The following is a 27,161-nucleotide window of genomic DNA, read 5'->3' on the forward strand; positions in this document are numbered from 1 at the left end:
CCAGCACCTTCCAGTGGTGCCACTCTGCCTTAGCCTGAGGAGGGGTCACGCCCTGAGTGGATAGTGGGGCAGCCCGTAGACGAGTGGAGAGGCGACGGGGCCGGGGGTCCAGGAAGGATACTGGGGAGGGGAAGTTGAGGCCCGGGCTGCCGGCCAGGCAGGGAGGGCAGGTGGGGACCAAGGGGCGGTCTGACCCTGGAGGTAGGGGCAGATGGGGCTAGGGACCCCGGCAGGGATGCTGACGGGTGGGACGCGCAGGTCTGTCCTCGGAGAGACGCCCGAGGAGACAGGGCTCTAAGAGGATGTCCGAGTGGGGGACCCCGGTGAGCCCACCTGCTGGCCATCTGCAAGTGTCTTGGCCTTTGCCCAGGGTCTGGTATCTGGGTGGCCGGACTTGTGGACCCGGAAGGTACAGGTGGAGAAGGCCTTGGAGTGCCATTAAGGGGCTGACCCAAGAGTTTGGAGTGGCAGCCTATGCCCCGGTCCTAGAGTTGAGCGGGCCCTGAGACCCCAACCCCAGGCAGAGGCAAGTCAGAGTCCCCAGCTTCTGGCAGGACTTGAGGGAGGCACTTCCCCTGCCCTGAGTCACAGGTTCCTGGGGCTGCAGAGGGTGAGGGGCTTCCTGTGGGGATGGTGCAACGCCACAGCAAACTCCACCACTTCATTGTACACTGGAGGGCTGGGCCGGGGTGGCCTGGAAAGCAGGAGTACCTTGGCGGCCCCAAGCAGCACCCAGGAAGTAAGTGCCAGCGTTTGGCGGAGGGCCTCTCCTTGCTGCCTGCTAGTAGGGAAGGAAGGGGCCAGCCCTCCGACGTCGTGGGGAGGGCCAGCGGGCCCAGGAAGGGGGTGGGGCGGCAGCAGTGACGCGGCGGGCAGCGGGGAGGTGACTGCAGGGACGCCGGCAGGCGGACCGAAGGAAGGTCGGAGCCATGGGCCCGCGCTGCTCCTCCGGGGAGGCCGGCCACTGCTGGAACCCGAGGCCGGGGCGGGGGGCGCTCCGGGCTCCTACCCACGGCCCGGCCGCCTCCGCCCGGGTCGGGTGAGGGGCGCCGCTCCCCAGCTAGAGGTGAGCTGGGACGTCAGCGGGCGGGCCAGGAGCTCAGTGAGGGACGGGGACGCCGGGGAGCACAGGGAAGTGGAGACAGCGGGGCCTCCAGCCTGTTCGCTGGGTGCGAGATAGGGAGTGGCGGGGGTGGGGGGAAGTGCCTGCAGCTGAACCGCCGCGCCGGCCGGGGAGCAGGTGGGGGGAGCGGCCCCCAGATTCCGGGGCCGCTGGGGTACCCAGTGGTGCCACTCTGCCTTAGCCTGAAGAGGGGTCACGCCCTGAGTGGATAGTGGGGCGGCCCGTAGACGAGTGGAGAGGCGACGGGGCCGGGGGTCCAGGAAGGATACTGGGGAGGGGAAGTTGAGGCCCGGGCTGCCGGCCAGGCGGGGAGGGCAGGTGGGGACCAAGGGGCGGTCTGACCCTGGAGGTAGGGGCAGATGGGGCTAGGGACCCCGGCAGGGATGCTGACGGGTGGGACGCGCAGGTCTGTCCTCGGAGAGACGCCCGAGGAGACAGGGCTCTAAGAGGATGTCCGAGTGGGGGACCCCGGAACCCCACCGACCCGGGAAAGGGTTCGGGGGGCGGGCCGCCAGGGAAGGTGGGTCCAGAGGACCGGCCAGGGCACCCGGGGCTAGGTTCCCAGGATGCTGCAGAGAGGGGCTCCAGCCGCGGTCACGGCTGAAGGGGCGGGGCTTCCTGGCGCCCGCGGGTCCGCGACGCCGCTCCGGGGGGCCCGCGTCAGCGCACGGTTGTCATGGTGACGGCGGGCGGCGGGGGGGGCTGCGAGGAAACGAGGTCAGCGCTCTGCGGGCTGCGCCCTCGGCCCCCGGCGGTCCGGCTCGCCCCCGCCTCCCCGCGGCCGGCATGGGGTCCGGCGGCCCGAGCCCCCCGGGACGCGCGCAGGGCTCGTGGCCGCGCGCCGCCCCGCACTGACGGCGGTGCCTACGCCAGGCGGAGCGGAGGCCGTGGGCCCAGCGCTGAAGATGCTCATCAAGGAGTACCACATCCTACTGCCCATGAGCCTGGACGAGTATCAGGTGGCCCAGCTCTACATGATCCAGGTGAGGGCAGGCGAGGGGACAAGGGGCCTGCGGCATGACGGGGACAGCGACGGGAGCGCGCAGGCTTGGCACTATCCAGGCGCCGCACCCTGAACGCAGCCAGTCCTGCCCCGGCTGAAAGGGCTCAGACAGAGCCCAGGGAGCAGAGAAGCCCCTCTTCCACGTGGGGTAAGGGCTGTGGGAAAGGGGCAGAAGGGCCAGTGGCGCCTCCCTGCCCCCCACGTGCCCAGGCCAGGTTGGACGCTCAGCCCACGCATGAGCTCTTTTAATCCTCCTCGGAGTCGGTAATCCTGTGGGGGAAGGGGAAGGAGCTGAGGAGGAGGCAACAGTGAGAGGTGGGGGGAGAGGGGGCCAGGGTCCTGGCAGCTGCAAGAGGTCAGGGACACGGGATGAGAGTCAGGCCCCAAAGCTGTGGGGAGGGAAGGGGAAGGCAGGGGCCCCAAAGGGTGAGGGAGCGGTCTGGGCTAAGAGGAAGGGGGCTGGGGCAGGCCTCAGAGAGGCCAAGGCGCTGAGGTCTGTTCTCCAGAACTGTAGGATTGGAGCCTGAGGAGGCAAGAGGGCCCAGATGGGCCTCAGGCAGTTGAGTGGGGGCAAGTCCTGACTCCAGAGATGTAACTGGGAAGGGCCTGGGGTTCTCCAGCTACTAGGGGTATGGTAGGAGCTGGGAGGAAGGGAATCAGGGTCAGGTCCTCAGAGAAGTGGAGTTGGTTAATCGCCTTGATTCTTCCATTCCAGCCCTCTCTAGCCTCCTTGCTGCTACTTGAGCCTGCCCGACACCCTCCCACCTCACGGCCTAGCAGGGGCTTCTTTCTCCTTTGCCTCCAGTACTCAATACCACTCTGGTCCCCCAGCCTGCAGACGTTTTGATGTCTGCATGGCTCACTCCCTTACCTTCTTCAAGTGTTGGGTCATGTTTCTTCTCAACCAGGTCTCCCCTGACCATCATATTAAAACTGCAGTCCTCAATCCTTGAGCCCCCTTTCTTTGTTCCACAGCGCGCATCACTGTTTAACATACCGTAAACCAAACCCGCTGCCATCGAGTTGATTCCGACTTACAGCAACCCTATAGGACAGAGTAGAACTGCCCCATAGGGTTTCTGAAGCTCTAATCTTCACAGAAGCAGACTGCCCTATCTTTCTCCCACAGAGCTGCTGGTCAGTTCAAACTGCTGGCCTTTCAGTTTAGCAGCCAAGCGCTTTACCTCTGTGCCACCAGTGCTTCTTAACACACCATATAATCTGCTTTTATGTTGTCTCTCTCGCTCCACTTGGATGTAAGTTCCGCCAGGGCATGGATCTTTGTTCTGTTTGATATATCCCAGTCAATATAATCCCAAACAATTCCTGGCACAGAGTAGGCACTCAATAAATGTTTGAATGACCGAATAAGTCCCCACGGGGGACTGGGCAGAGGCTGTTGTGATCCTGATCCCAGGGAGCTGAAGGGGCCAGGGCCAGGTTTCAGGGAGTTAAGAGGGCTGGGATTGGGGCTCCAGAGCTGTGCGGGGGGCCAGTCTGAGTTGGGGGTGCCACAGGATGAGTTGGGAAGGGCTTCACTCCTGGGTTGAGATCCCTGTTCTGCTGTGCCCTGGGCTGCAGAAAAAGAGCCGGGAGGAGTCGAGTGGCGAGGGCAGTGGCGTGGAGATCCTGGCCAACCGGCCCTACACGGATGGGCCGGGCGGCAGCGGGCAGTACACACACAAGGTGTACCACGTGGGCTCCCACATCCCAGGCTGGTTCCGGGCACTGCTGCCGAAAGCTGCCCTACAGGTGGAGGAGGAATCCTGGAACGCCTATCCCTACACCCGAACCCGGTGAGCGGGTGGAGCGGGCACGGGCCTGTGGCCACAAGGGGCATGGCCCTGGAAGCCACAGTAGTAACCCTCATCCCTGCCTAGGTACACCTGCCCCTTCGTAGAGAAGTTCTCCATTGAAATAGAGACCTACTACCTGCCTGATGCGGGGCAGCAGCCGAACGTCTTCAACTTGAGCGGGGCTGAAAGACGGCAGCGCATCCTAGGTGAGGCCTGGGGTTAGCAGGGGTGAGGGTGACTCTGGAGCCCACCCCGGGCCACTTGCTGCTTCGATGGGCAGCTCTGGAGAAGTTCCAAGCACTGGCTGAGTGCTTGCTGTCCCCCACCCCAGACACCATCGACATCGTGCGGGATGCAGTGGCCCCAGCCGAGTACAAAGCAGAGGAGGACCCCAGGCTCTACCGCTCTGTCAAGACGGGCCGAGGACCTCTGGCTGATGACTGGGCACGGACAGCGGCCCAAACGGGGCCCCTCATGTGCGCCTACAAGTTGTGCAAGGTGGAGTTCCGCTACTGGGGCATGCAGGCCAAGATTGAGCAGTTCATCCATGATGTCGGTGAGCACCCAGCACATCCCCTCCGCTGGGGAACACCCACCAAAAAGCCCTCATTCCCATTTGATATGGCAAGCGGTGAGCCAGAGGGGAACAGTGCAGCCTGGCTGGGGGTCAGGGGAGCTAGCCTGGAGGTGCAGGTAGCAGTCAGGAGGGCAAGAAGCTGGCCACGTGATCTCTGAGATCCATTCCAGCCTTTGGAGATGTTGCTTCTTCCATGAAGATCCTGAGATTCCATCGCTCCATGAACGGAGCAAGATAGAATCTCAGGGTCATCAGCTCCCAGAGCCCCATCCTCTGGCCTGGGTCTCCAGGACCTCCTGTTCCGCACCTCCCCTTAAACATGACCCCACAGCCCCTGCCCCACCTCCAGGTCCGATCCCTGGATGGGGAGTCCGGGGGCCTGGGTTCTGCTCCACTACTGATCCCTGTGGAACCTGCAGCAAGCCACCTCCCACCTCCACACCTTGATTGTCCCTTCTGGAAATGAAGGTGAGATACTAAGAGTTGTTATTGACTGAGCAATCACAACACGCCCAGTACTTTGTGAATCATTTTACACGCAAGATCTCCTGTAGGTAAGGACTATCGCTATTCCCGTTTTACAGATGGCAAATACAGAGAAGCACAAATAAAGAAAATTAAAATCACCCACATACAATCACCACATATAAATTTCTGATACATTTCGTGCTAAGAGGCCCTGGGTGGCGCAAATGTTTACGTGATCGGCTACTAACCGAAAGGTTAGAGGTTCCAGTCTGCCCAAAGTTGCCTTGGAAGAATGGCCTGATGTTCTCCTTCTGAACAGTCAGCCATTGAAAAATCCTGTGGGGCACAGTTATACTCTGACACACATGGGGTCACCATAAGCTGGAATCGACTTGATGGCAACTGTTTTTTTTTTTTTTTTTTCCTTCCGGAATCTTATACAGTCGTGCACCGCATAATGTTCCTTCGGGCAACGTCCGACCACGTACGTGTCTGTGGCCCCATAAGGTTATGAGAGAATTCAGAGTGGGTTGTAGCGGACGTAAGCAGATGCAATGGGACGAAAGGAATGCGTTGCTTCTCACAGCCAACACGTGTATCTCATGTCTCTTGTGTACAAAGCAATTGCGCTGCCAGACGTATGCAGTAAATCGTAGAGAGAGGCTATTTGTCCCAGCAAATAACATGATATTCACACAACGTCCAAATCACACAACATCCTATTTCACAGCACGTATCGTGGACGTTAAGCAACGCATGACTGTAATTATAACCCAACCGTTATTACTTTATTTTCTTGGATATTGAAGGGTTTCTAACTTTATTCCTCTGCTTAAGATGAAAATATCCCAGAATGGGTATCATCTTTGACTACAACCTTCATTAAGTGCCAACGCTGCCATTAACTGTTAACACCTTCATTAACCATCAATAATTTCATTAACTGTTAACACGTCGAGGAAGTCAGCGGGAAGCCAGCTGAAAGAGAGCAAGAACTAGCATTGCTTCCAGCTTCTGGGGTGAGGGGGTGGGGTCACTGCTCAGAGTTGGGGTGTCCACAGGGATGGAAGAGGCAGTGGGCGGGGAGGGAGGTGGGGCAGGAAGACAGATGCCCCAGTTCCCACTCCCATCCCCTGGGTAGTGCTGGCCCTGCCCTACTTTGTGGCTCTGGGCAAGTGGTGTCCCCAGGGGAGCCATTACCCAACCTCAAGGGCTGGGATGTGACTGTGGTGGCTGGAACCCGGGTGGGGGGGGCTCTGATGCCTCCGCGTCTGCAGGTCTGCGCCGGGTGATGCTGCGAGCCCACCGCCAGGCCTGGTGCTGGCAGGACGAGTGGACCGAGCTGAGCATGGCCGATATCCGGGCTCTGGAGGAGGAGACAGCCCGCATGCTGGCCCAGCGAATGGCCAAGTGCACCACGGGCAGTGAGGAGCCTGAGGCCCAGCCCTCCGGGAAGCCAGGCACCGAAGCCCGGTCTGGGGCTACCCATGCCAGCACCCCCGATGGGCCAGAGTCCCCTCCTGGCCCCGATGCCTCGCCCGACACCAGCTTCGGCAAGCAGTGGTCCTCGTCCTCCCGCTCCTCCTACTCGTCCCAGCACGGAGGTGAGGCTGGGGGCCGGGCCAGGAGGGAGCGCCCCTCTGCAGACTGGGCTCCCAGGCTGTGGCTGAGCCGGCCCTGCAGGGGGCGTGTCTCCCCAGAGTCTGTCCGAGTGGCGCATGCAGAACATCGCCCGTGACTCCGAGAACAGCTCTGAGGAGGAGTTTTTTGACGCCTACGGTCAGCACCAGGGCCCTGGTGGGGGGCGGAGAGGTCATCCCTGGGCAGCTCCCCTCTCTGTGACACAGCCCCCTGTTTTCTCAGAAGGCTTCTCGGACAGTGAGGAGGTCTTCCCCAAGGAGATGACCAAGTGGAACTCCAATGACTTCATTGATGCCTTCGCCCCTCCCACGGAGGCTGAGGGGGCGCCAGGTGAGGACCCCGCATCAGGCCATGGCCAGCGTTGTACACAGTGGGAGGGCTGGGTCCTTCCCATGGCCTGTGAAAGGGACAGTCTGCATCTCGGAGAATTCAATTCAAGTCAATAAAGATTGATTTATCTCTCCCATGGCTGGCTGCCCTGGACACTGGGGACTCCGAGAACAGGTCAGTCATAAGTTTAATGGGGTCCTAAGATGAATGTAAAGGAGCCCTAGTGGCGCAGTAGATAAAGCCCTCACCTGCTAACTGAAAGCTCCGTATTTCGAACCCACCAGCTGCTCCGAGGAAGAAAGATGTGGCAGTCTGCTTCCCCGCGAGGCAGTTGTCTGTCACTTGGGGTCTGTTCTTTCACTTGAGTCAGAATTGACTTGACCGCACCCAACGACAATGAGATGAATGTAGGGGTTCCTCAGCGGCACAAACGGTTTGTGCTTGACTGCTAACCTAAAAGTTGGTGGTTCGAACTCACCCAACGGTACCACGGAGTAAAGGCCTGATGACCTGCTTCCATTAAGATTACAGCCAAGAAAACCCTATGGAGCAGTTCTACTCTGTAACTCATGGGGTCATCATTAGTCGGAATCAGTTCAATGGCAACTAACAACAGCAACGACCCACAAAATAAATGTCAACCAGAGGCAGTGCTCATTAAATACAAAAGCGAAAAATGAATGGACAATGGGTGGAGGGATGATTGAGTGTACACTGGTCCCCCTTATACGTGGGGGATATGTTCCAGGACCCCCAGAGGAGGCCTGAAACTGCAGATAGTACTGAACCTTGTATACACTGTGTTTTTTTCCTATACATACATACATGTGATAAAATTTAATTTATAAATTAGGCACAGTAAGAGTAATAATAACAATAATTAATAATAATAGTTACAACAAGAACTAATAATAAAATAGAACAATTATAATAATATACTGTAATAAAAGTTACGTGAGATGAAGTGAGGTGAATGAGTTAGGCACTGTGACATAGCCTTAGGCTATTATTTTTGGACCATGGTTGACCAGGTAACTGGACCACTGTTGACCAGGTAACTGGACCACGGTTGACCAGGTAACTGAAACCACAGAAAGTGAAACAGCAGATAATGGGGGACTACTGGAAGGGGGACTACTAGATCCGAGGTTCAGACAGAACACAAAGGACAGAAGAGTTAATGTAGAGTTGGGAAGGCTGCATGTGGAAGGTGATGGCTAAGCTGAGTTTTGGAGGACTGGGCCATTGTTATCCAAAGGAACTTCTGTGATGATAGAAATCTTCTATATTTGTGCTGCCCAATCCTTGGAAACTCTATGGGGCAGTTCTACTCTGTCCTATAGGGTCGCTAGGAGTTGGAATCGACTTGATGGCAGTGGGTGGGTCAATATGGTAGCCACTAGCCATACGCGGCTACTGAGCACTGAAATGTGGCAGGTACAAATGAGGAACTGAATTTTTAATTCATTTCAATAGCCACATGTGGCTAAAAAAAAAACAAAAACCAAGCCTGTTGCTGTCAAGTCGATTCCAACTCACAGTGACCCTATAGGACAGAGTAGAATTGCCCCATAGGGCTTCCAAAGAGCAGCTGGTGATTTCGACTGCCGACCTTTCAGTTAGCAGCCAAACGCTAACCACAGTGCCACCAGGGCTCCAATGTGGCTAGTGGCTACCATATTGGTCAGGGTGGAATTAGAAGTGTGTCAAGCAAACAAAGCTTTGTGGGGCAAGGGCCCCCTGACAGCAGGCCCCACAGGGGCAAAGACCTTACAATGTGAAATGATCTGTGAGAACCAGGTGTGGGGAGCAGGTCAGAGAAGAGGTAGGGGGCTCAGGCAGACACCAGAGCAGGGGTGCCCCAGGGCTCCCTAAGCACCCTCTAACTGGCCTTCCCCTGCCCTACAGACCCTGGAACTGAGGCCACTAAAGGCACTGGGGATGCGTCCCGAGCAGCCAGGGATTCAGAGGTGAGCATGGTGGGCCCCTTCAGCTCCGCAGGAGAAAGACCTGGCGATCTGCTTCCGTAAAGATTACAGCCTAGGAGACCCTATGGGCTAGTTTCTTCTACTCTGTCACATGGGGTGGCTATGAGTCAAAATCAACTCAATGGCACTGAACAACAACACGGTTACCACCCCAAGCCCCACATCGCGGTTCTGCCACCTGCTAGCCATCCGCTCTGACACACCTGGTGCCCACTGCACCCCGCAGGGCACAGACGGCAGCGGGGAGCTGGGGGCCGAGGCCTGCGCGGTGCATGCCCTCTTCCTGGTCCTGCACAGCGGCGGCATCCTGGACGCGGGCCCCGGGGACGCCAACTCCAAGCAGGCGGACCTGCAGACGCTGAGCGCGGCCTTCGAGGCTGTCACCCGCATCCACTTCCCCGAGGCCCTGGGCCATGTGGCGCTGCGCTTGGTGCCCTGCCCGCCCATCTGTGCTGCTGCCTACGCCCTTGTCTCCAAGTACTGCCCGGGGGGGATGGGCAAGGGATACACAGGGCCCATAAGGCAAGGACAGCCACCTGGGGGCTTCTAGGATCAGGGAGGCTCCATGCCAGTGGGGGAGGAGGCTGGGAAGCTGGACACCTGAGGTCTTGGCCTACCTGAGCAACCTGGGCCAGTCACTCACCTGCTGGATGTCAGCTTCTAGGCAGTGGCTCCTTTGCAGGGGCCTCCCCAGTGCTGCAGCTCCCCACCACAGCCCACAGGGCAGGAACTTGCTCAGTGGGCCGAGGGGAACTGAGGGCAGTGGAGCGGCTAGAGGCTTCCCACCCACCTGCCCCCTTCTCTTGCAGCCTGAGCCCCTACAGCCATGACGGTGACAGCCTGTCCCGCTCCCAGGACCACATCCCACTGGCTGCCCTGCCGCTGCTGGCCACCTCATCCTCCCGCTACCAGGGTGCTGTGGCCACAGTCATCGCCCGCACAAACCAGGCCTACACTGCCTTCCTGCGCTCACCTGAGGGCACCGGCTTCTGTGGGCAGGTCAGAGTGTAGGGACGTGCCCAGGAGCGTGCTGCCGGAACAGCCCCCGCCTGCCCTCTGCTGCAGCCCCAGGCATGGCCTGGCCACAGGCCCCTCCTGAGATTGCCCCCCCCGACCAGGTGGTGCTGATTGGGGACGGAGTTGGCGGGATCCTGGGCTTTGATGCACTCTGCCACAGTGCCAGTGCGGGCACGGGGAGCCGGAGCAGCAGCCGCAGAGGGAGCCTGGTCAGTGGGGGGCTGTCTCTCTCCCTCTCCAGGTCTCTGCCCCGGAGTGTAGCCTCTCTGTGGGCAGGTCTGCCTACGGCCTTGTTCCTGTTCCTCCCCAGTGTTGCTCTGCCCAACCCCCGAGCCTCTCTCCTTCCTGTTTCCAAGTAAGTAGAAACTGAAGGGTCTCCAGGCCTGAGAATGTTTGTCTTCCTTGTTTCATCTAGAACAACGAGCTGCTATCCCCTGAGGTCGGCCCAGTTCGGGACCCCTTGGCAGACGGGGTGGAGGGGCTGGGCCGGGCCAGCCCAGAACCCTCAGCCCTGCCTGCCCAGCGCACCCCCAGCGATGTGGCAAGCCCTGAGCCCGAGGGTGCTCAGAACAGGTGATTTCCCTGTCCGGTCACCCTGCTATGCGCTGGTGCTGAGAGCAAAGGCAGCTGAGCTAAGCACCTCCCTCCCCCACAGCCTGCAGGCTGCCCCAGCCACCTCCTCCGGGGAACCCTGGCGGCCCAGCACAGCCTCCTGCCCCCCTGCTGCTGGCTCCGAGGCGCCCGATGGCCCCACCAGCGCTGCCCGCCTTGACTTCAAGGTCTCTGGCTTCTTCCTCTTTGGCTCCCCACTGGGCCTGGTGCTGGCTCTGCGCAAAACCGTGATGCCCGCCTTGGAGGGTGAGCCCTCAGTGTGGGGCGGGAACTCCTGGTCCTCTGTCTGATCAGCCCCCACCCCCATCCAGCCAAACTCATCTGAGCTTCCATCTCACCTGCGATCCCCCACTGTACAAATTAAACGACCTGGCTAATGGAGGGGAAACTAATGGAGGCCCAGAGAGACGGGAACTGCCAAGGCCAAGTTTCCCAGAGGAACTTCATTCCTTGATGCTCTGCCTGAGAAGGGGTCCAACAGGTTTGGGGAATGTTGAGTCCTGAACCACGTAAGCCTATCACAGGCTCTGAGAACACCTTGGCCAGGAGACTTTACACAGGACCCTAGTGGCCACCCAGGGAGTGCTGGGTGGGAACGCTGGCTCAGTGCCACAGCATGTCAGGGCGCCACTTCTCACACACCCTCCTCCCAGCATGCATGCTGAGCCCCTCCCCACCTTTCTCTATCTTCTCGGTACCCAGTGGCCCAGATGCGCCCAGCCTGTGAGCAGATTTACAACCTCTTCCACGCAGCCGACCCCTGCGCCTCCCGCCTCGAGCCCCTGCTGGCCCCCAAGTTCCAGGCCATCGCCCCACTGACAGTGCCCCGCTACCAGAAGTTCCCCCTGGGAGATGGCTCATCCCTGCTGCTGGGTACGCCCCAAACAAGGAGAGCACCTGCAGGGAGGGACGTGGGTGGGTCCCCTTCACCGAAGAGGACATGAGGTAGTTCCCACATCATCAGTAGCCCTCTCAGTCACCACTCCCAGGACCAGAGAGCCCTACCCTGGTCCCTTGGGGGTTCTGGAGCCTCAGTTCCCTCTGACATTTCTCTGTCCAGGAGTAGGGTGCTGTGCAGTGACTGAGCTAGACAGAGGAGGCAGAGCGTCCCTGGTGTGCCAGTGTCTGAGTGTATGCCACTGTGTGTGTGTGTGTGTGTGGCTGCTGTGGGGGGGCTGCTGTGTGTGAGGGGGGCTGCTGTGTGTGGGGGGCTGCTGTGTGTGTGTGTGGCTGCTATGTGTGTGGCTGCTGTGTGGGGGGGCTGCAGTGTGTGTGTGTGGGTGCTGTGGGAGGGCTGCTGTGTGTGTGTGGCAGATGTGTGTGTGTGTGGCTCCTGTGTGTGTGTGGCTGCTGTGTGTGTGTGGCAGATGTGTGTGTGGCTGCTGTGTGTGTGGCTGCTGTGTGTGTGTGTGTGTGTGGCAGATGTGTGTGTGTGGCTGCTGTGTGTGTGTGGCAGATGTGTGTGTGTGGCAGATGTGTGTGTGTGTGGCTGCTGTGTGTGTGTGGCTGCTGTGTGTGTGGCTGCTGTGTGTGTGTGGCAGATGTGTGTGTGTGGCTGCTGTGTGTGTGTGTGTGGCAGATGTGTGTGTGTGGCTGCTGTATGTGTGTGTGGCAGATGTGTGTGTGTAGCTGATGTCTGTGTGTGGCTGCTGTCTGTGTGTGGCTGCTGTGTGTGTCTGGCTGCTGTGTGTGTGTCTGGCTGCTGTGTGTGTGTCTGGCTGCTATGTGTGTGTGGCTGCTGTGTGTGTGTGTGTGTGGCAGATGTCTGTGTGTGGCTGCTGTGTGTGTGTGGCTGCTGTGTGTGTGTGTGGCTACTGTCTGTGTGTGGCTGCTGTGTGTGTGTGGCTGCTATGTGTGTGTGTGTGGCTGCTGTGTGTGTGTGTGGCTGCTGTGTGTGTGTGTGGCTGCTGTGTGTGTGTGTGGCTGCTGTGTGTGTGTGTGGCAGATGTGTGTGTGTGTGGCTGCTGTGTGTGTGTGTGGCTGCTGTGTGTGTGTGTGGCTGCTGTGTGTGTGTGTGGCTGCTGTGTGTGTGTGTGTGGCTGCTGTGTGTGTGTGGCTGCTGTGTGTGTGTGTGGCTGCTGTGTGTGTGTGGCTGCTGTGTGTGTGTGTGGCTGCTGTGTGTGTGTGGCTGCTGTGTGTGTGTGTGTGTGGCTGCTGTGTGTGTGTGTGGCTGCTGTGTGTGTGTGGCTGCTGTGTGTGTGTGTGGCTGCTGTGGGGGGGCTGCTGTGTGGGGGGCTGCTGTGTGTGTGGCTGATGTGTGTGTGTGTGTGGCTGCTGTGTGTGTGGCAGATGTGTGTGTGTGTGTGGCTGCTGTGTGTGTGGCAGATGTGTGTGTGTGGCTGCTGTGTGTGTGTGTGGAGGAGTGTACTGTGTCTCCATATGCGCTCGTGTCCATGTGTTGGTGTAGAGTGCGTACAGGTATGCACGCAGTCAGCTACCTGTGCAGCCCCATGAGACAGGTGGGCATGTGCTTGTGTGACTGTGGCAGCATTCTGACAGGAATGCAGCTGGCTGCTGGGGTGAGCTACGAGGAGGCTGCTCCCTACTCTGCACCCCACCCAGACACAGGGCAGTCCAGCCTCAGCCAAGCCCCGGCCAAGAAGGGGAGGGCAGGCAGGGTGGTGGTGGGAAGACAGGAGGGCAGGCCTGGCCTGGCTAGGGGGGCTGCTGAGGCTGCCCGTCCTCCCCCAGCCGACACTCTGCAGACCCACTCAGGCCTCTTTCTGGAGGAGCTGGAGATGACGGTGCCCTCAACGCCCACCTCGGCCAGCGGTGCCTTCTGGAAGGGCAGTGAGTTGGGCACCGAGCCACCTGCCCAGCCAGCTGCCCCCAGCACCACCAGTGAGGTGGTCAAGAGTAAGTCAGCCAGCCCTACCTGGGCAGTGCAGTCTGTTGGGGTAGGGGACACTTCCTTTGTTCCCCCAGCACCGAGCCCAAGCTCGGCAGAGAGCAGGTTTGGCCAGAAGGAGGGAGGGAAGAGCGCCCTGGCCGACAGGGGGTCACGGGCGGGAGGCCCCTGACTCACTCCCACCGTGGCCGTACAGTCCTGGAGCGCTGGTGGGGGACCAAGCGGATTGACTACTCATTGTACTGCCCCGAGGCGCTCACGGCCTTCCCCACCGTCACGCTGCCCCACCTCTTCCACGCCAGCTACTGGGAGTCGGCCGACGTGGTGGCCTTCATCCTGCGCCAGGTGGGCCGGGGCGAGGGGCTGAGATGGGAACGGGAGGGGGGACGGAAACGCGGGCGGGGTTGATAGGGGCAGCCCCGGGCCCCGTTCACGTGGTCTCGCCCCGTCCCGCCGCAGGTGATCGAGAAGGAGCAACCCCAGTTGGCCGAGTGCGAGGAGCCGTCCATCTATAGCCCGGCCTTCCCTAGGGAGAGGTGGCAGCGCAAGCGTACGCAGGTCAAGATCCGGGTACGCGCCCCGGCCGTTCTCAGTATCCCCCTCGTCACGACCGCGGTACCCGCGCTCCGGCATCGGCCCTGTTTCCTCATGACCTCACTCCCTGGCACCACGGTTCCCTTCTTAAGTCGGGGTCCTCAAACGGGCGTGCAAATGGGCGTGCATCCCCGCTCCCAGGTGACCAAGCCCCTGAGATCCTGGCCCCGCCCCCTCCGGGCCAGGCCTCGCCCCCTGAACGAAGTTCCCCTCCCCAGCTCCCCTGCATCCCATTCTCTCCTGGCCGCGGCCTCACCCCGTCTCCTCCCGCCAGAACGTCACTTCCAACCACCGGGCGAACGACACGGTGGTGTGCGAGGGCCGCCCCCAGGTGCTGAACGGGCGTTTCATGTACGGGCCCTTGGACGTAGTCACGCTTACCGGAGAGAAGGTCAGGACCCTGCGGCCTGTCCCCGCAGATCCACCCCCATTGGACCCTCCTGTCCTCGGAATGGCTCCGGTCTGGCGGAGTTGAGCACCAGCCCACCCCCGACGACAGGCTTGCCCCCCTTCTGAGTCGGGGGTGCCCGGGGCACCTCCTCATTGGCCCTCCCGCATTTCCCCGCCAGGTGGACATCTACGTCATGACGCAGCCGCTGTCTGGCAAGTGGATCCACTTTGGCACTGAGGTTACCAACAGCTCGGGGCGCCTGGCCTTCCCGGTGCCCTCAGAGCGCGCGCTGGGCATCGGCGTCTACCCCGTGCGCATGGTGGTCAGGTGAGCGAGGGGCGGGCCCCTGGGGGAGGGCCTCCACGGGGCCCGGTCCCTGCGCTCACGACCTGTGGGCCGTAGGGGCGACCACACTTACGCCGAGTGCTGCCTGACCGTGGTGGCCCGCGGCACGGAGGCCGTGGTCTTCAGCATCGACGGCTCCTTCACCGCCAGCGTCTCCATCATGGGCAGCGACCCCAAGGTGCGCGCCGGCGCAGTGGACGTGGTCAGGTAGGAGCCGTCCTGCCCCCGCGTGCTCGCCCCGCCAGGGCCAGGGCTGACCAACGCCCCGCCCGCAGGCACTGGCAGGACGCGGGCTACCTGATCCTGTACGTGACGGGTCGGCCCGACATGCAGAAGCACCGCGTGGTGGCCTGGCTGTCGCAGCACAACTTCCCCCACGGAGTCGTCTCCTTCTGCGACGGCCTCACTCACGACCCGTTGCGCCAGAAGGCCATGTTCCTGCAGAGCCTGGTACAGGAGGTGCGCGGCGGGGAGGGTCCCGGCCCCGGCCCGCCTGTAGAACGGGAGGGCCATCCGGTCCTGTCCCTTTGCTGCCTGATGGGCCTCCTGCCCGACCCTTCGGTCCGAGGGCCCCTTGCCCTGAGTGCCATCGCGGGAGATCGGACGGGCCCCTCCCCGTTGGGACCCGGCGAGTTGAGCACCTTGTGGCCCCGCCTCTGTCCTACTAGCCCCGCCCCACACAATCAGTCTCGGGGGGAGCCCGGCAGACCCCACCTCCGGTCTCAGAGCCCCGCCTCCTGCGGCGCTGACGGGCCCCTCCTGCTATAGGTGGAGCTGAACATTGTGGCCGGCTACGGGTCCCCCAAAGACGTGGCGGTGTACGCGGCGCTGGGCCTGCCGCCCAGCCAGACCTACATCGTGGGCCGCGCAGTGCGGAAGCTGCAGGCGCAGTGCCAGGTGAGGGCCACGTCGAGGGGACAGGGGCCCTGCAGGGAGCAAGGACGGACTCCCAGGCCATAGTAGTAGCACCTGTGGGCGCGGCTCTGAGATGCTCTGCATGCCAACCCTTTGTGTCTCAGGCCTCAGGGGATCTGTGGTCCTCCTAGGGCTGGGGTCATGAGCAGCTTGGAACTGTGTGTCAGAGCCGGACAGTTGGTGGGGGTAACTAGAGTGTGCTGGAGAGCCTGAGTGCTGGCCGCACTCCAGAATGGCCTCGACCTGTTTCCTCTCTAAAATAATGGCACCTACCATGCCTCCTCAGCTTATCAGGAGGATCCAATGATTTACCACACCTTAATGTCACAGAACTGAGCCAAGGCAAAGCCCAAACCCAAACCACTGCCGTCCAGCGGATTTGGGTTCACAGCGACCCCACATGACAGTGTAGAATTGCCCCGTAGAGTTTCCGAGGCTGTTACCTTTAGAGAAGCACACTGCCACATCTTTCTTCCCCTGGAGTGGCTAGTGGGTTCGAACCACGGACCTTTTGGTTAGCAGCCCAGCACTTTAAACACTGCGCCGCCAGGGCTCCAGGTCAAAGGAGGGGCTTGCTAAATGTTAGCTGCTGTTATTTTTCCCCTAAGATTCCATGTTACAGATGAGGAAACTAAGGCCAAGCGGTAGGAGTAAACCAGTGGTGCCCTGGCTTCCAGCCTGGGGTTCCTACCAGCTGAGAAGAGTCCGGCTCAGGCTGTGCATGGCCAGCCATTCCACCAGTGCTGACAGTCCCCACGCTGCCTCAGAAGCCTAGGAAGGACAGGTGGGGACAGCGTGTGGGGCCAAGGCCAGCCATCCCCTCATGCCTGCCCACCTCTGCCTGCAGTTCCTCTCCGACGGCTACGTGGCTCACCTGGGCCAATTGGAAGCGGGTTCCCACCCTCATGCCCCCACGGGACCCTCGAGGGCCGCCTTGGCCAAGAGCAGCTACAGTGTGGGCGCCCCTGTGGACTTCTTGCGCAAACAGAGCCAGCTACTTCGCTCCAGGGGCCCCAGCCAGGCAGAGCGCGAGGGCCCAGGGACGCCACCCACCACCCTGGCGCGGGGCAAGGCCCGCAGCATCAGCCTCAAGCTGGACTGTGAGGAGTGAGGCCACACTGGCCAGACCTGGGTTATTTATTCACACCCTGCGGGGCCCACATGGCTGCAAACAGGAAGCTGGGGCACAGCCTGCCAGCCCCGCCCAGCCCACCAGCCCCACACTCTGCATCCATCTGCCTCTCCGTGTTTCCTCCTTTCCAGGTGGGGGACCCAGCCCCGGGAGGGAGGAGGGTGTGGGCGTTGGCTAGAGCCTTCCCAGTGTGTGTGTGTCCACGAAAATAAACCACCTGCATCCCACGGTGTGCCCACCTGCCTGGTGTCCCAGGGCAGCTGAGCACAGCTGACCATTTGATGGGGAAACAGAAGTGCAGAGAGGGTTGGGGACCTGCCCAGGGTCATTGAACAGGTCAGGTGGAGCCAGGATGGGGGCCCGGAACTCCAAGATCTCAGGGTCCTACATAGTCACCCCACCTGGACCTTCCCCTTGGCCCAGACATGGCATCTCACAGAATCCCCTGCCCCCAGAAGCCAAGTCCAGGGAATGATGGGGTCAGAGGTGGTGTGGAGGCTACACTGGAAGAGCGCCTCACTCAGGCACCAGCCCCCCCTCTTCTCTCCTTCCCACCCCACCCAAGTTTCCAGTGGAGACCCCTCCAGCAGCCACCTCTCAAAGCTCTTCCTCCCCAGCAGGTCTCTAATGTCCTCCCCACTGGCCAAGGTCCCCCCATCCCTGCATGATCTGTTGGGTGTCCACCCTCCTCTCTGAGAACCCCTTCCTCTCCCACACTGGCCTTGTCACAAGGCTCAAGCCCCAGGCCAAGAGGGGACCTGGATGTACCAAGACCACCCTCCAAATGTGGCCTGCCCAGGCTGTGTGTCCCACATCTTACAATCCCTTGGCCTACCTCCCCACAGCCCCTGTCCAGGGCACCCTCTCCTCCAATGCGCCTTCCTCAGGTCCCGGTCCCAGCTGCCCAGGCCACATCCTCCCCACAGCTCCCCATGATTCCTGGGACAACCCCAGGGCCCTCCCCCGGCCCTGAAGTCCATCCAGTCTGGGCCCCAGCCCCCACATCACACAGACACAGTGCCACCATTCTGCCCCTCGCCCAGTACTCTCTTTACCTCCCACACCCTTCAGGACACTGCTCAAGTCCCTGACCCTCCCAGTACGAAGCCTCCCCAGCCAGCCCAGCCACCTGGCTTGTGCCAGTTCTAGCTCCCCTCCAAGACTGGGGGCTCCCAGGGCACCCCAGCCCTGACCAGCCAAAACCACTTCCTCCCCAATAGAGAGCACTGTCCCCATTTCTCTCTCAGGGCCCAGATACTCAGGGCTGGTGACTGGGGAGCTGGGACTAGAACCCTGGTCCTTTGCCTCCCCAGGGCCACCCAAGAACCAGGACATACAGGGAATGACCGCAGATCTCCAATGGCTCAGCTCAGCAGACCAGAAAGAGATAAATAAGGCCTTTATACAGAAGAACTGAAGTGTAGTCGGGGCAGGTGGCCTGGTGGGAACAGCATTAGGGTGGGCAGGGCCAGGGACCCTGTCAGTGGGAGAAGATGCCCCGGAAACGGGCCTTGTCCTCCTCGTCCTTCTGCCGGATCCGTGCCTCCAGGGCCCGAAGCTCACGGCTCACAATTGGCCCCAGGGCTGGGTCCAGCTCCAGCACCTTGGCAAAGTCAGCCTGGGCCTCCTGGGCATTCCACACGGCTGCATGGGCCTTGCCCCGCTTGAAGTAGGCTTTGACATTGTCTGCAAGGTATACCAATGCGCAGGAGGCAACAGCGTGAGCCTGATGCCTGGCTGCACTTCTGCCACCACGTGCCCATGGAGAGCGTGCCCTCCTGACCTGAGGACGCCAGCCTCCCTCCCTGTTACACCATTCAGACCTCACTGGCACAGCAGGGCTCACACCAGAGATGTGGGCATTTGGTGGGGCTCCTGTGAGACCTTGGAATGGGGGGATGCCAAGGCTAGGTCTTGAGCCCAGTGCTCAGTAGTGACAGGGAGGGGGAGGTAGCTCACCGACTGCCCGCCACCCACCCCGCAGCCCAGTGCTCACCATCATACTTGTTGAGGATGGAGGAGCAGTGGTCCAGCACCTCGTAATACTCCTCGGCCACCAGCTTGCACTGGCAGTAGTTGAGCAGCAGCGGGGTGATCTGCTGGTCCAGCTGGATCCAGTCAGGGGACCCAGGCTGTTCCTGGGGGCACGGGGCCCAAGAGAAGAAGGGGTGAGCCCACAGCTCCCTGGCCCCCCCTGCCCCACCCCCAGCAGCCTCCGGGCAGCACCTTCATTTGCAGGTTCTTAAGGCAGGCGATGGCGTCGTAGTACTTGGTGGCAGCCTCCTTCACGTGCCCCTCACGGTACAACCGGTTGCCCTCCTGGTGGATGACTGGTACTGCCTTGGCCTTCTCCTCATCCGTCATGGCCCATGGGTCCTGCTGGTATGTGCCGGGGTTCTCCACCTGCCAGGGCGCGGGTCAGGTCAGCTTCTCAGCCCCAGACTCACCAGCATCTGAGCCAGCAGGTCCCTAGACCTCAGACACTGGCGGCAGAACCCCTTGTTTTTTCATCGACTAGTTAACCAACACTTGTTGAACAACATCTCCTACGTGCCCGGCACTGGGCTAGGTGTCAGGAACAGAGCAGTGAGCAAGAGGGTCAAAACCCCTGCCCTCGCAGAGCTTCAGTTCCCTGGGGACCACCCCAACAGACAAAGAAATGCATACTCCTAGGTGATTTCAAATCATGGCTGGGCCATGAAGGCAGTGACCACACAGGGACAGAGAATACAGGACCCAGGGCGGGAGGCAGTCCTGTTGGAGGTGGTGTATTGGAGACCTGGAGGAAGAGGGGCACCAGGTGGACTGCCAGGGGTCCCAAGCAGGCCTTTCTTGCACCTGCCTCTGCCTGCCCCCCTCAGCAGTCCGTCCACCGATTCCACTGCCCCGGGCAGGCCGGCAGGGCCGGGCAGTGGTGGCCTGGCGGCCCTCACCTTCAGCATTTCAATGTCAAAGATGAGAGGCCGGGGGTTCTGCTGCAGGGCGTCCAGGTCGGCGTGGCCCAGAGTGCTGTGCTCGTGCATCTGGGCGATGCCACAGCAGTGCCGCTGCCCCTCCAGGGGGTCCTTGCCGGCAGCAATGTTGCGCAGGCTCTTGGCCACCAGTGGGTACAGGACCACGTGCTGCAGGAGGGCAAGTGGACGCAGGGGCTGTCAGTGCAGGTTGGCTGCTCACCGCCCCAGAGGCCAGCCCCCGCCCCATCACCGTCTGAGAAAGGACGCAGGCCCAGAGAGGGGAAGCCAAGGGCTCAGGGCCCCCTGACCATGTGGGGGTGGGGGCCCTAGGACTCCCCACCTCCCAGCCTCTCAGTGAAGCCCCAGCTCCTGGCATACTCTGGATGGCAAACCAAACTGAGTACCTACCACACACTCTCACACACACACACACACACATATTCCTACCATCCTTCAGTCTCGCCTGTGCTTAAAGGCCCATTGAATTCTCACCTTACCCTCCTCTTCTTCCCTGGGATGCAGACCACAAGCCAGGTTCCTCTGCTTTACTGGCGTCCCCCCCACGTTCTGTTCCCTGCATCTCTTCTGTCTCCCCACTCCACCCCACCCCACTCAGGGCCTAGCTCCGAGCTGGGTCCAGGGCAGCCACTTCAAAACCCTCGCAGAAGGGCGTAGGGACCTGGGCTCTGGTCTCTCCCCTGAAACAGCTGTGCAGATGGTGGCAATCAGTCTAACTGAGCCCTCTCACTTGCCCACCATCTGCACAGAAGCTGACTGCTCAGCTATGGGCCATCTACACAGCAGGCATTTCCTGAGCTTGGCTCTGGGTGAAGCCAGAGGTGAACCAGGCCAGCTCCCTGCCCTGCAATAGCTCAGGACCAGGCAGGGGACCAAATCCTGGCCATGCAGAGCATGAAGGCCTGGAGGACCCAGAGGAGGGGTTCAAGCCTCCCACCAGCAGTCGAGGAGGGCTTCCTGGGGTGGTGATCCAGGAACTGGCCTTGAAGTATGGGGGAGGATCTTGGCCAAGAAAGGAAAGGCAGGGAGGTGAGGGGACGACTGGCAGGGGCCAGACCCACAGAGCCATGAGAACAGCTATAACTTCCGCTCTATCCTGCCAGCAAGGAGCCAGGTTGGTTTTAAGCAAGGGGTTGTGTGGCTCATTTGCATTTGACAATGAATCCCCTGGCTGCAGTCTGGCTAATGGACGGGAGAGGGCAGGAGAGGCCAGAATGCCAGCCGGAAGGCAGGTGTGGAGCTGGGGGCAGCCCAGCCAGGGCGGGCGCTGGCAGGTGGGCGTAGGCCAGGCACCTTGACATCGCAGAGGAACTGGGCGATCTCCCCTTCGCGCATGGTGCACACGATGGTCTCCCACACGGGCAGCTTGAACTTCTTGCCAATGATGAGCTCCATGGGTTTGCCACGCGCCCGGCTGTCGTCCAGCACGGTGCCTTCATCATCACTGTGCAGTGTCCGGTAGTGGAAGGTGGCCTGTGGGCCACACAGAATCAGCAAGGGCCCCACCCCACCTTGTGGGGACACGTCTTACCTAGGGTTCTCCATCTGACCTTACACTTGACACCACCCCTCCCACGGGTAAAGAAACTAAGTCATGTAGTTAGTGGGTGGCCGGGCTGAGACTAGACACCAACCCATCTACCTCCAACCATTCCTTCAACAAGCATTTACGGAGCACCTACTGTGTGCTGAGCTCTGTGCTACATGCCAGAATAGAAAAAACCAAGGCCGTTGCCATTGAGTCGATTCCAACTAACAGCACTCCTATAGAACAGAGTAGAACTGCCCCACAAGGTTTCCTATGCTGTCATCTTTACCTTTCTCCCAAGGAGTGGCTGGTGGGTTTGAACCGCTGACCTTTCAGTTAGCAACTAGCTCTTTAACCAAGGTGTCACCAGGGCTCCTTTGCCAGGATATAAAACCAAAAAAAAAAACAAAAACCAAACCCAATGCCGTCGAGTCGATTCCGACTCATAGTGAACCTATAGGACAGAGTAGAACTGCCCCATAGAGTTTCCAGGGAGCGCCTGGCGGATTTGAACTGCTGACCCTTTGGTTAGCAGCCATAGCCCTTAACCACTACGCCACCAGGGTTTCCTGCCAGGATACAGTAGTGAGCAAAACAGACAAAAGACCCTGCCCTTGTGGTGTCCACGTCTAGAGAAAAGAGACGGCATCAAACAAGGCCGTGTATGACGTCAGGTGGAGCTCAGTGCTATGGGTCAAACCACAAACTACAGCAGGATGAGAGAAGCAGGAGGACAGGTCTACACCAAGCTGTCAGGGACGGCAGGTCTACACCGAACCGTCAGGGAGGGAAGGTCTACACCGAGCCATCCGGGAGGGCAGGTCTACACCGAGCGGTCCGGGAGGGCAGGTCTACACCGAGCCGTCCGGGCGGGCAGGTCTACACCGAGCCGTCCGGGCGGGCAGGTCTACACCGAGCCGTCCGGGAGGGCAGGTCTACACCGAGCGGTCCGGGCGGGCAGGTCTACACCGAGCCGTCCGGGCGGGCAGGTCTACACCGAGCCGTCCGGGAGGGCAGGTCTACACCGAGCGGTCGGGGAGGGCAGGTCTACACTGAGCCGTCCGGGAGGGCAGGTCTACACCGAGCCGTCAGGGAGGGTAGACCAGAAGGGAGGAAGGAACAGAGACATCTGGGGCAGAGAGGGATGTGCACCTTCTAGGCCAAAGGGATAGCAGGTGCAAAGGCCCTGCAGCGAGACTGTGTTTGGTGTGTTCAAGCAGCAGCATGGCAGCCAGTGTGGCAGACGCAGAGGGGAAGGGGGCACAACAGGGGTCGCCAGGATGGACCCTCGAGGGCCCACAAGCTCTGGCCAGGGCTGTCCTGACGCAGTCAGATGGGAGTTTCTGGGTGGCACCGAGCAGAGGAGGGCCTGGGCCCACCTGAGTTCTGCTGTTGGAATGGACACAGATTGTAGGGGAGCAGGCAGGGCAGAGAGGCGAGTTAGGGGGTCGCTGCAGCAATCCAGGGAGAGGCGACCGTGGCCGGAACCAGAGTGGCAATGGTGGCTGTGGTGAGAAGTGGCTGGATGCTGGCTGTATTGGGAGGACTGGCTGTGGAACGGGGGAGAACGAGGACCCACCGGGACTCCGAGTTGGGCCTTGGAGAGCAGTTTTTGCTTTCACTTGGAAAAGCTGCCAAGTGGTGGGAATCAGACCACCCCCATCCCAATCTAACCAAGCCCTCTCACGCCCCGCATGGAGTTTCTAACGACCCTGGGTGGGATCATCTGAGCGTGAGCACAGACATACGGGCGACAAAACATGCAGAGAGGAGCCCACACTCCCATCCACCACACCAGCTGCCCCTCTGAACTCGGCTTCCACATCAGTAAACGAACTGACAATAGTACCTACCACCGATGTGGGAATTCCAGGGAATACATTTGTGAAGCACTCAGCGCAGCGCCCCGCACACAGCGCGTACTCATTGGGGGTTGGTTATGTGCTATCACCTGTGCCTGTTCTTACGGAGCCCTGGTGGTTGAGCCCCTGGCTGCTAACCAAAAGGCTGGCAGTTCAAACCCATCAGCCACTCCACAGAAGAAAGTTGTGGTAGTCTGCTTCTGTAAAGATTAACCAAACCCAGCACTGAGGAGTCGATTCCGACTCGTAGCGACCCTACAGGACAGAGCAGAACTGCCCCATAGAGTTCCCAGGGAGCGCCTGGTGGATTTGAACTGCCAACCCTTTGGTTAGCAGATGTAGCACTTAACCACTATGTCACCAGGGTTTCCTCTGTAAAGATTACAACCTTGGAAACCCTATGGGGCAGTTCTACTCTGTCCTATAGGGACACTGGGAGTCGGAATCACATTTGGGTTTGGTGCCTGTTCTTGTGATGCCTCTGTTCACAGACCTTCACCACCCTTACAGTGTTCTCTCCTTTTGTTTGCTGTGTCCAGTTTCGCCTCTGTCAGGCCCCCAGCTCCACTCCCTTCTTCCAAGACCATCACCCCCCAGCATGTGTGCCCATGCACACATGCCCGCACACCTCTCTCTTCTCCAAGAAGTTCCCTGTTAATATACCAATGATCCATAGAGCTGTGGAGCTCGCTCCCGTCTAGGGCATTCACACCAGGTAGAAAGCTTCACGTGCCAGCCCTTGGCACGGGGCTGGACAAGAACATGCATCATTCACCAAAAAAAACAAAAACACAAACCCACTGCTGACCAGTCAATTCTGACTCATACTGACACTGCAGACTAGAACTGCCCATAAGGTTTCCAAGGCTGTAATCTTCATGGAAGCAGGCAGCCACATCTTTCTCCCGAGGAGCAGCTGTGGGGTTCCAACCGCCGACTTCTTACTTGGCCGCCAAGCGCTTAACCACTGCGCCACTAGGCCTCCTTTTCCGTCATTCGCAGTAGCTGTTTGTTATCTTTTATGTCCCCAGTACCTGCCAGGATCTTGATCATTAGTTCAAAAATCGTCTCGTTCGTGACTGCGCTCCTTATTCTACCGACAAGCATCAGCAGGGAAAGGCACTCCGGGCGGAGGGAAGGGCACAGGCAAGGGCAGGGAGCCCAGGGGAAGCAGGAGGCTTGGGGAAGGGGCTGTGAGGGACGGGCTGGGGGCCTGGACACAGAAAAGGTGAGCGGTTCTTCACTACCAAGCCCCCATTTGTCACCAGCCGCGTCACGTAGCAAAGCTGGCCACGGGCTCCCGGCGGGCAGATTGGACTCCTGGGCCCATCTCTGGTTTGCCTTAGGGCCTCAGTTTTCCCATGTAAATAATGCCAGTTGGTCGAGGTGTTCTCAGGAGGCCTTTGCATAATAAAAGACCTCGAACCTGAGACCCAGAGGACCCGCGGCCCCTCCCCGGTCCAGAGTTTTCGCCCTACGGTCTGCTCCAACCCTGAGGGTCAAAACGCCGCACCGTCTTTGTGATGACTGACGGCCTCTCCGACCAATGAGGCCACACGGCCAAACCTGGGGGCGGGGCACACGTATCTGACTTTATCCTCCACTTAAATTCAGACCAATCAGCGTCGAGCGTCGCACGTGAGTGGTAGGGTCAGTGCCCGCCGCTATCTGGGCATGCGCAACCTCTCGCCTAAGGCCTCCTCCCGCTTCTCAGGCGCAGCGCGCCGCACAAGGGAAAAGGGGAAGGGGGTAAACACGAACCTTGGTTCCATCCTCAAAGTCAGGGAGGTCTCCTCGGCCCTCTTGTATCACACGCTTTTGGATCCCGTCCTCCCGGAGTCTTGCGATGATATCCGCCATCCTCCTTCCCCGCTGCTCTCTTTCGGCAACTTCCGGACTTGCTCGGTAGCTTCCGGACCCGCTTCGGTAACCTCTAGGGCTTCGGCAACTTCCGTGATGGCGCCATTTTAACTAAGGGAAGAAGGCAAAAAGGGACTGAACGCGGGGAAACGTATTGTGACTGGTTCTCTGCGCTGCGGCTGCGCGAACGGACTGGACTAGGCGGCTCTTGAGAACGTCTAGGGGAAGGACGGGAGCCGTCAGAGAGGCGGGGCCTCGGTCTGCCCGGATGGGCGGGGCAGGGCTTCCCTAGCGATTGTGTGTGCGATTGAGTCGTTTTAGACAGCGTTTGGTATGCTGCTCGATTTAAAATTGTAAAAGTAAATATAACGACATTACAGAGAGTTAGGAAAATGAAAATATAGCCTAGTCGTAATGCCACACGCTAAAATAACTCTCATTTTTGTGTATTCCCTTCCAACTTTTTTAAAGTATAGTGACGTTATGCATCCGGTATTTTTCTCTCAAAAAACAGGAGGTAGAGGGAGGGAGGGGAAGGGGAAAGGGGAGGGGAATTTCTGTATCTCTGCAGGACCCGTAAACTTCCCAAAACACTAAGAGTCTTTTGTGGGGTCGGGGGAGACATAGGCGCCCAATGAATATTGGAGAATGAATGATAGAAATGAGGTCCTTTGGGGGCTAAAACAACATTTCTCCCCGCTTCTGGAAACTAATTGTACAAAACAACTATAGGAGTCTTCTCTTCCCCTTTCAGGGTTTAGGTAACGGAGTAAGAGGAATGTCTTGGGGCCTCTGCCTCTGCGCTGTTTTCATCTCATCATCATAGAGCTGTCAAGGATTAGTGCCCGTCGCCTGTGACCCAGGTGTTAAGCGCTTTGGGTATTTATCGTGGTTAATTTTCCAACAAGAAGCTCCCTGAGACAGTCAAGAGGAAACATGTTTTTGGTTTCGTTTTTTACCAGTATAGAAAGTTTTATAGGCAAGTTCTACCAAATTTTGAGGGAACAAGTATTCGGTATCTTATACAAATTGTTCCAGAAACTAGAAAAAGAGGGAAAATCGGCCAACATATTTTATGAGACTGGTTTAATCTTAATTTCTAAATCAGATAAGCATACCACAAGGCAAAAAAAGTATACATCTGTCTCACAAATATAGATATGAAACATACTAAATTAAAATATTAAGTTAATTGAATTCAGTGTGTATTTACAAGTACATCAAGAACTAGTAGGATTTTTTCCAAGAACATAAGAGTGTTGCAACATCATGGACTAAAGGATAAAACTTGTGTTTTTATCATAAACAATACAGAAAAAAAAGCATTTGATGAAGTTCCATGACTTTATGATGAAAACTCGGAGGAATAAAAAAGAACTTCCTCAGGTTGATAAAAGTTTTGTACAACTAAGTGTGATAGAGCAAGTATTCATATCCTCTTTAAAATCAGTAACAAGACATGGATTCCGCCCTTTCCGTGATGCCATTTGTCATAGCGTTAAAAGTCCTGGACAAAGCGGTAAGATGAGAAAAGGAAATAAGTGTGCACTGTCATTATTAGCAAATTGTATAATCATCTACAGAGAAAAATCTAACAAAATAAGCAGGCTATTTTAACAAATTAGAGAGCTCAGCAATGTTAAACGTTGTCATTGTTAGATGCCCTTGAGTCTGCTCCAACTCATAGCAACTCTGTGTGTAACAGAAGAAAACACTGTGCGGTCCTGCATCATCTGCACAATAGTAGGTATTTTTGAGCCCATTGTTGCAGCCACTGTGTCATCCATCTCTTTGAGGATCTCCCTTTCTTTCCCACTCACCCTCTACTTTACCAAGCATGACGTCCTTCTCCAGGGATTGGTCCCTCCTGATAACATGTCCAAAGTAAGTAAGACAAAGTCTCACCATCTTGGCTTCTAAAGTTACAGGGATTTAAAATAACAAAACTTAATAACATTCTTCCACATCAATTCAAAAATATCATTCCCGTTGCCGTCGAGTCAACTCCGACTCATAGTGACCCTATAGGACAGAGCAGAACTGCCCCAAATGGCTTCACAGGAGCACCTGGTAGATTCAAACTGCCAGCCTTTTGGTTAGCAGCCATAGCTGTTAACCAGTATGCCACCAGGGTTTCTTTATTCAAAAATATAGTAGTC

At 58.8% G+C, this 27,161-nt stretch overlaps 2 protein-coding genes across 15 annotated transcripts; one reads left to right on the forward strand and one right to left on the reverse strand.

Annotated features, from left to right (window-relative positions):
• Positions 1-241: 241 nt before the first annotated feature.
• On the forward strand, positions 242-17,007 carry PITPNM1 (phosphatidylinositol transfer protein membrane associated 1). 12 transcript variants are annotated; one of them, XM_064287673.1, is made up of 24 exons: positions 242-739; positions 1,997-2,106; positions 3,708-3,922; positions 4,007-4,128; positions 4,254-4,478; positions 6,245-6,571; positions 6,651-6,746; positions 6,831-6,938; positions 8,847-8,908; positions 9,153-9,403; positions 9,736-9,925; positions 10,045-10,152; positions 10,359-10,516; positions 10,599-10,801; positions 11,258-11,428; positions 13,247-13,411; positions 13,600-13,748; positions 13,863-13,973; positions 14,272-14,388; positions 14,567-14,715; positions 14,791-14,911; positions 15,009-15,183; positions 15,502-15,630; positions 16,496-17,007. In XM_064287673.1, exons 1-24 carry the CDS (start codon positions 631-633, stop codon positions 16,750-16,752), a joined length of 3,828 nt encoding a protein of 1,275 aa, XP_064143743.1. In that variant the 5' UTR covers positions 242-630; the 3' UTR covers positions 16,753-17,007. The 12 variants fall into 12 exon arrangements, with proteins under 12 accessions (XP_064143743.1, XP_064143744.1, XP_064143741.1 ...); XM_064287674.1 differs by having other exon boundaries at positions 15,009-15,192; positions 16,257-16,611; XM_064287671.1 differs by having other exon boundaries at positions 243-739; positions 14,791-14,940.
• A 1,155-nt stretch (positions 17,008-18,162) lies between these two features.
• Positions 18,163-25,130, reverse strand: AIP (aryl hydrocarbon receptor interacting protein). 3 transcript variants are annotated; one of them, XM_003419546.4, is made up of 6 exons: positions 24,904-25,125; positions 21,046-21,225; positions 19,714-19,902; positions 19,007-19,183; positions 18,777-18,918; positions 18,163-18,466 (listed from the first exon to the last, which is right to left on the reverse strand). In XM_003419546.4, exons 1-6 carry the CDS (start codon positions 25,000-25,002, stop codon positions 18,261-18,263), a joined length of 993 nt encoding a protein of 330 aa, XP_003419594.1. In that variant the 5' UTR covers positions 25,003-25,125; the 3' UTR covers positions 18,163-18,260. The 3 variants fall into 3 exon arrangements, with proteins under 3 accessions (XP_003419594.1, XP_010597299.1, XP_010597300.1); XM_010598998.3 differs by having other exon boundaries at positions 18,277-18,466; positions 18,785-18,918; positions 24,904-25,130; XM_010598997.3 differs by lacking the exon at positions 21,046-21,225 and having other exon boundaries at positions 24,904-25,130.
• Between the last annotated feature and the right edge of the window lie 2,031 nt (positions 25,131-27,161).

This window comes from Loxodonta africana, chromosome 7 (genome assembly GCF_030014295.1).
Source record: "Loxodonta africana isolate mLoxAfr1 chromosome 7, mLoxAfr1.hap2, whole genome shotgun sequence".
NCBI classification, from domain to species: domain Eukaryota; kingdom Metazoa; phylum Chordata; class Mammalia; order Proboscidea; family Elephantidae; genus Loxodonta; species Loxodonta africana.

Excerpts from the sequence above, each read along its gene's own strand:
- PITPNM1 (XM_064287670.1), top strand. The coding sequence starts at position 631 with ATGGTGCAACGCCACAGCAAACTCCACCACTTCATTGTACACTGGAGG. Across the intron at positions 6,572-6,650 it reads CTACTCGTCCCAGCACGGAG|GGGGCGTGTCTCCCCAGAGT; the intron begins GTGAGGCTGGGG and ends CCGGCCCTGCAG. Across the intron at positions 13,974-14,271 it reads GTACGCAGGTCAAGATCCGG|AACGTCACTTCCAACCACCG; the intron begins GTACGCGCCCCG and ends TCCTCCCGCCAG.
- AIP (XM_003419546.4), bottom strand. The coding sequence starts at position 25,002 with ATGGCGGATATCATCGCAAGACTCCGGGAGGACGGGATCCAAAAGCGT. Across the intron at positions 19,184-19,713 it reads TTGACATTGAAATGCTGAAG|GTGGAGAACCCCGGCACATA; the intron begins GTGAGGGCCGCC and ends GCGCCCTGGCAG. Across the intron at positions 18,919-19,006 it reads TTAAGAACCTGCAAATGAAG|GAACAGCCTGGGTCCCCTGA; the intron begins GTGCTGCCCGGA and ends CCGTGCCCCCAG.